At 68.1% G+C, this 6,562-nt stretch overlaps 1 protein-coding gene across 1 annotated transcript in view; it reads left to right on the top strand.

Annotated features, from left to right (window-relative positions):
• The first annotated feature begins 2,155 nt into the window (after window positions 1-2,155).
• EFNA2 (ephrin A2) overlaps window positions 2,156-6,562 on the top strand; it is a 14,159-nt gene continuing 9,752 nt past the window's right edge. Inside the window, exons 1-2 of the mRNA XM_040628307.1 lie at window positions 2,156-2,298; window positions 5,382-5,481. Of these exons, the coding sequence (XP_040484241.1) occupies window positions 2,156-2,298; window positions 5,382-5,481 (243 nt within the window). The remainder of the gene's footprint in view (window positions 2,299-5,381; window positions 5,482-6,562) is intronic.

Genomic DNA, 6,562 nt, shown 5'->3' with positions numbered 1-6,562 from the left:
GGGGGGGGGGGGGGGGGGGGGCTTTGCTGAGGCCAGCCCTTCGGCCTGGTGTGCCCTGCCCAGCTCCCCTCACCCCTGTGGGTCCAAGTCTTGCTGGGTCTGACGGAAGAGACCCGGGCCCCAACTGTGAGGTCCCATCAAGTTGGAGGACGGAGGGAGCTTCCAGAAGGCCTCTCTTTATCAGGCAGGACACTGGACTGGGCCACCATGCTGGCCCCCCTGTTCTTGTGGCCCTATTTCCATACCTGTGCTCGGGAAAGAGATCCCAAGCCCCCGGAGCAACCACCCTTGTGCTCTTCAAAGAGCCAGACCCATAGAGTAGGGAGAGCCGGCCTGTGTTGCTGGAACCCCAGGCCCTCACTCTAGGGGTAGTCAGGGAGTCCATTTGAAGGCCCTGCCAGTGACCCCAGGCCAGTTCTGGGCTTCTGTGGGCCTCCTAGGCCTGCCCTGGCCACTGGCTGTGGACTGAGTGCCCCCCTCCTCTATAGAGCCACGGGGCCTACCCTGGGACTTGGGTACCCCTACTCAGGTAAGAGGACAAGACCCAGAAGTCAGAATGCCCAGAACAGACAGGCCGAGTTCCCCAGAGAGCAGAGGACTGCGAACCTCGTGGAGGTGGTGGGGCACAGGGGGGGACAGGCTTTGATGCATCGATGAACAAAATTTTAACGGCAAGAAAAAGGAAAGGACCTTGAGAGAGGGTACACCCTGAGCAAAGGTTGGGAAGTGGGGGGAGGAAGAAACTCCAGACACATGTGGGGTACACCAAGGACACACTGGAGGTATGTAGCTGGGGTGGGTCCGTCCACCTTGCTGGGCTGAAGCTTGGTCTGCCAATCTCTGGTCTCTGACGGTTCCCGGAAAGATTTGCAGTAATCCCTCGCGTGGGAACTTTCTAGTTCAAGCGGTCTTGGCTCCTGGACCTCGCACTGGATCAGGCCTGGGGCGGTGAAACAAACCCAGAGAGGTGGGACCTGGGTGGGCGCCACTGGCACTTTCCAGCCAGCACTTGGTGACAGAGTACCTCTACAGACAGAGAGGCTGTGGCGTGCTAAGGACAGCAGTGGAGGGACAGGCCCCCAGTTCCTTGCCTGTAGTCAGCTCCCCAGGAGGGATCACTCTGAGTTCCCAGAACAGGTCAGACGCTCTGGGCCTTTGCTTAAACTGTGCCCTCTGCCCAAATGCCCTTCCGGCCTTTCTGCCCCGTCAGATTTCACCTGTGTAGTGACTTAATCTGCTGTTGGCCTGGATCCTACACTGGGCTGCTTGGCCGCACCTTGAGCGGTGCAGGTGGACTCCACGCACCCGCGCCTATGACTTGCCTTGCTTCCTGCCTCCGGTAGCAGCTGAAGCAGGGACTCTGGTTCCATTTCCCAGAAGAGGAAACAGAGGCCCACGAGGAGAAGTGGTTGTGGGCGGGGAGGGGGGGGCGGGCAGGAGTGGACCAGTGCTTTGGACTTTGGGGAGCAGGGAGGCAGGGAGTTAGCTCAGCCTAGTTGAGGATTTGGGGTCTGGGTCTGAATGATGGAGGGGAGACGGGGTGAATCATCTCTGGCCTGCTGCTCCTCTTGGCGGCCAGGCCCTGCAGACTGCCTTGGTGGCCCAATCGACAGGAACTCAGGGACCCCGTCCAGGCCCTTGTGAGGATGGTAATGGGGAGGAGGGTGGCACGGAGTCCCGCCGAGTCCAGCGTCTCCGGGGCAGGACCCCGGGGATGCCCGCAGCGCGCAGCCCCGCCGGGGACGGGCCTGGCGCGGTGCGGCCGGGGTGGCGGGCGCAGTGCAGCAGGAGCCCCCCGCCCAGCCCCCCGCGTGGCCGGGGCGCGGCAGGAGGGGGCGCCCGCGGCCCTCCCGGCGCTCGGGCGGGACAAAGGCCGGAGCCCCGGCCCCTCCCCAGCGGCTGCGGCGGCGGCGGCGGCCCGCGCTGCGAGAGTCCGCGCGGCCGGGCCGGCGCCCGGGGCGACCCCGGCGCCGCCCGCCGCCGCTCTGCCTTCTCGGCGCCCGAGGTCGCCGCGCCCGGCGAGGGCATCGGGGATCTCAAGCGCCAGCGAGCCCTCCTCCCCGCCCGCCCGCGCCCGCCCGCTCGGCGCGGCGGAGGAGCGGAGACGGCTGGCAGGCGGCGGCCAGGCGAGCGCGGGGCGGCCGGACCGGGAGCCATGGCGCCCGCGCAGCGCCCGCTGCTGCCGCTGCTGCTGCTGCTGCTCCCGCTGCCGCCGCCGCCGCCCTTCGCGCGCGCCGAGGACGCCGCCCGCGCCAACTCGGACCGCTACGCCGTCTACTGGAACCGCAGCAACCCCAGGTGAGCGCGGCCGCGCGCGGGGAGGCGGCGCCGGGGGCCCCGGGCGCCCCCCGCCCCGGCCGGGCCTTCGCGCCCCGAGCTCGGGGCGGCCCCCGCGGGCTCCGCCTCGGGAGTGGGGGCGCCGGGTCCCGCGGGAGCCCCCAGGGAGTTCCGGCGCCCCGGAGTTCGGGGGACTCCCGCTCCTCGTGCAGCCTCCACCACCCCCCCTCCCAGGGCGCCCCGCTGGACGCCCTGCGTGCCCCGAGCGCCGCTGGCCCCCGGAGTTGGGGGACCCCCTCTGGCACCCTCAGAAGCTGCGCAGCCCTGAGTTCCTTCCCCGGACTTGGGGGTCCCCCATCCTGGGGCCTCTCCGGGGACCCCCACAGCATCGGAGTTCGTGGAGATCCCCGGGGAACCTTGTCGCCGAACTGTGCCAGGTGGGGGACCATGGCCCCCAGGGCAAGTGGTCCCTGGGTGCGTCCTGCTGTGGGTCCCCCCATGAACTTGGGGAAGTTAATATATTCCTTCCTACCAGCCCATAACTGCCTTCGCTCCAGGGGGTCCCTGGTCCGAGCTTTGTAGAGATGGGGAGACTGAGGCACTGCGGGGGTTGGGGCAGCGGTCCTAGGAGTCTTGACCCAGTAGCAGCCTCTCCCGTCCTCCTGGCGCTGATGGGGAAACTGAGGCACAGAATGGCTGAGTGGCTGGCTCAAGGTCACCGTGAGGGGAGCAGAGCTGGGGTGGGGATCCCAGTGGCCTCATGCCCAGCCTGAGGCGCCCTGCCTGCCCGCACACCCTCTGCACACCCTAGCGCTAAGTGCAATCTGGGGGCCACAGAAGTCCTTGTTAATCTGTGGGGCGAAAGTTTGCTGATGACTGACCATGTCCTGGACGTTGGCAGAAACCTCTGGGCCTTCTCTGGCTCTCTAAGGCTGGAGGGGGCTGGGGGTCCCATGGGAGATGGGGCTTGGCGCTCCTATGGCTTTGGGGTCAGCCCCAGCACTCCCGGTTACACCGTGTTCCCATGGCTGGCTGGGCTGCGCATAGGAACTGGGGAGGCCAGCCTCCCTGCTTCCTGTCCCTCTGCCACTGGTCACTTTCCCTCTGTTTCGAGTGCCGGCCAAGACACCCTCCAGAGCCCACTGTCCCCTGCCATCCCGATACTGTCCCCTGGTGTCCTCCATCCTCGGACAGAAAGTTGCATAAAGGGCTGTCTTTGAGGCAGACTCTGGGACAAGGGTAGCCAGTGTCCTGCCGCGGGGGGCAGGGAGCGCACCCAGACCCCCCCCGCCTCAGTTGCCCAGCTGTGGGGTTGGCCCCGGGGCGGAGGGCAGAGACCCTGGGCTGCAGAGGGACAGCCAGGCCACCGCGGAGCGGGTTCCCTGAGCCGCCTGCCCCATCGGTCACATGTGGGTTTGATTAAGGCTCTTCCCTGCGGCCGAGCGGGGGAGCCCAGCGGGCAGGGGGGGAGCCCGGCGGGCAGGGCTTCCCCGGCCCAAGTTTTTGGTTTCAGCTTTGGAATCTCCGTCCCAGGCATAGCCTGTCCTTTGTTCTAGCAAACACCAAACACATGAGGAGCCTCAGATGGGGACGGGAGGGGGTGGTTGGGGCTGCCTGCTGCCCCACCTGCCACAGGGCTGCTGGTAGGGTCCCGGCCAGGGGACAGAGGCAGCCCGCGGTGCCTGGCTCTGGCCGGCCACTCGGACACCTCCTGTTTTGAACCTGTCGGCCCTGTTCTGACCAGCTGACCGAGGGCCTCGGTGGACTAGGGAGCCCCCAGGAGGTTGGCTGTCCAGGGGTGGCTGGCCTGGAACCTGTGTCCGGTGACAGGGTGTGTTTGGACAAGGGAGGAGGAGTGGTGTTGGGCCTCAGGTCCAAGGGTACCCAGGAACGGAGATTTCCCGAAGGCACCCAGTCACGGGGACAGTGGCCTGGGGCGGAGGTGAGGGTCAGCGAGCAGGCCTGAAGCAGGAGGCAGTCCCACGGGTAGGGACGCGAGAGACAGGCCTGGTTGGGTTAGGAACAAATCAGCGGCGGTGGCAGGTGGAGACGGGGAAATGCAAGGACTGGGGGGCCGTGCCCGAGAGAGAGGGGCACACACAAAAGGGAGGCGAGGAAGGGGGTCAGAGTGAGGGCTGGGCACACTGGAGTGGGGCTCGGGCCGTCAGGGGGGGAGCCGGAGGGACGGATGTGCTCAGAGGGGGAACGGACAGGCAGAGGCAGCGCTGCGGTGAGGCCGGCCACCCTCGCCCGGCCGGGCCTCGCACCCGCACCACGGTATGAAGTATGTGGCTCCGCTTCCCAGATGACGTTCTCCTGCGGTGCAGCGCGCTCCCTGCGCTCACGCGGCGGCTGGACGCTGCCGAGGGAGTCCGGCACCCGCTTCACCACTGGGGTAGGGTGGGGCCCTGGGGTCCGGTCTAGCCATCAGGCCCCCGCACCCCCCAGGCTGGCTGTCCAGCCGTCTGTCCGGTCGGCCCCCACCTGGTCGCCCCTGGGCTGGCCGCTGGGTGTCCAGGCCGGGGGTCCTGGGCCAGCCGCCCTCCCGCAGGGCTGGTGTGCCGCCGTGCGGGGAAGCTTTGGGTGCGCCTCTCCGTCTCAGGCCGTGTCTGCGTGTAGCTGCGGGCTTTTGTCCGGGACATACAGGGGCCCTGGGGGCCCCAGGAGGTGCAGGGCACACGGGGACTCGTGTGGCAGGGTGACGCATGTGCTCCGCGTGCACGGGGGCCCTGGCTCTGGCGTGTTTGCACATGTGTCTGCGTGATTGTGCCGGAGTGCACGCGTATGTTTGCGCAGCGTCTGTGTGTGGAATGGATGTGGTGTCTGGGGTGTGCGTGCGGCCCTGTGTGTGCATGTTTGTTGCGGGGAGCACGGGGCTGTCGAGGGGTGCACACATGTGTCTTCAGCAGATCTGGGGGTGGAGCGCACATGTGTGTCTGGCTGTCCCAGAGCCTCCGCGGCGGGGGCAGGCCGTGCACACCGATGGTGCAAGCCTTGCTCTCCCCGCGTGCCCCGCAGCTCCTCTGTCCCCTCCTGGAGCTGGCCGGGTCCTCGCTAGGGGGATGCGCGGGCGTCCCGCGGGCCCCATGCTGCCTGTGGTGCAGGGGGGCCATCAAGGTCCAGAGCTGGCGCCACGCAGGGCACCCGCCGCCCCCGAGAGTGCCCCACCTGATTGGAGACCGGCCGCCCCGGGGGGCCACAGAGGTGCCGACGCGGGCCGGGGCTCGGGGCTCGGAGCGCGCCCTACCCCACAGGTCGGGCCTTGGCGGCTGCCCTCACATAGCGCTGCATGTGCATTTCAGTGGGGTCTCGGGGGGTGCGGACGGGAACATGGCGACTGGAGAGCGTCCTCCCCATGGCGGAGGGGCCGGGTGTCCCTGGGCCCCACGGCCCTGCAGCCTCACCTGGCCCTCCTGACCGGGCGATGCTGTGTTTTGCCGTATGAGGGTTTAGGGCGCTGCTCGAGAGAGGTTAGCATGCCTGGCTTTCAGGGCTTGGAGAGCGAGGCCCTGTGGGCCTGGGGACTCGGGGCCGGAGGGTGGGGCCCGGGGCACCACAGGCGGCGGGAGTCTCCTTCGTGGAGTGGGGCCGGCAGGTGTGCCCTATGGTCCCGGGTCGCAGGGCCCGTGTGGCTGGGCAAGCCACGGCTGTGACCCCGGGGGCTCAGAGGGAAACCCAGGCAGCTCCTGCCGGCAAAAAGGGGGGCCTCTGGGGCTGGGCCCCAAGTTCGCACTGACAGCGACTGTGCAGCCCCAAAGGCAGGGTGAGGAGCGGCGGTGCGGGATGGGGTGCGCGAGGGGGTAGGTCAGGCCGAGGCGCCCCCACCTGCCGGGGCCGGCAACGTCTGTTCAGGCCTGAAGCTGGGGTGTGCAGGCTCCCTGCGGCCTGAAGGGAGAGGGGATCCTCCCCGTCCCCAGCCTCTGTCCCTCCCCACCGTGGACTGCCCTGGGCAGCGTCCGCGTGCAGATGAAGAAAGAGGCTCAGTGGCAGAGGCCTGGGGCCCACCAGCAGACGTCTCTGTGGGGTCCGCAGGGTCCTCAGGATCATGGGTGAGGTTGTTCTTGGGACGGCAGGTGCGTGAATGGCGGTCTGGGAGGCAGTGCTTCTGAGCGCCCGTCCCACAACCCCTAGGCCGGACCCGTGCTTTCCGCATGACGCCCCCCTGCCCCTTCCCTCCTTCTCAGGAAGCGGGGACACAGCCAACCTTGCCCTGTGGTGTGCTCTGGGGGGATTTTTCTCTTTTGGAGATGGGTCCAGAAGGAGGGCTTGGCCGTATCTCCCCCCC

This window comes from Ursus maritimus, unplaced genomic scaffold (assembly GCF_017311325.1).
Source record: "Ursus maritimus isolate PB19 unplaced genomic scaffold, ASM1731132v1 scaffold_14, whole genome shotgun sequence".
NCBI classification, from domain to species: domain Eukaryota; kingdom Metazoa; phylum Chordata; class Mammalia; order Carnivora; family Ursidae; genus Ursus; species Ursus maritimus.
Note: the sequence above shows the minus strand (reverse complement) of the source record. Positions and strands in the feature narration are given on the sequence as shown.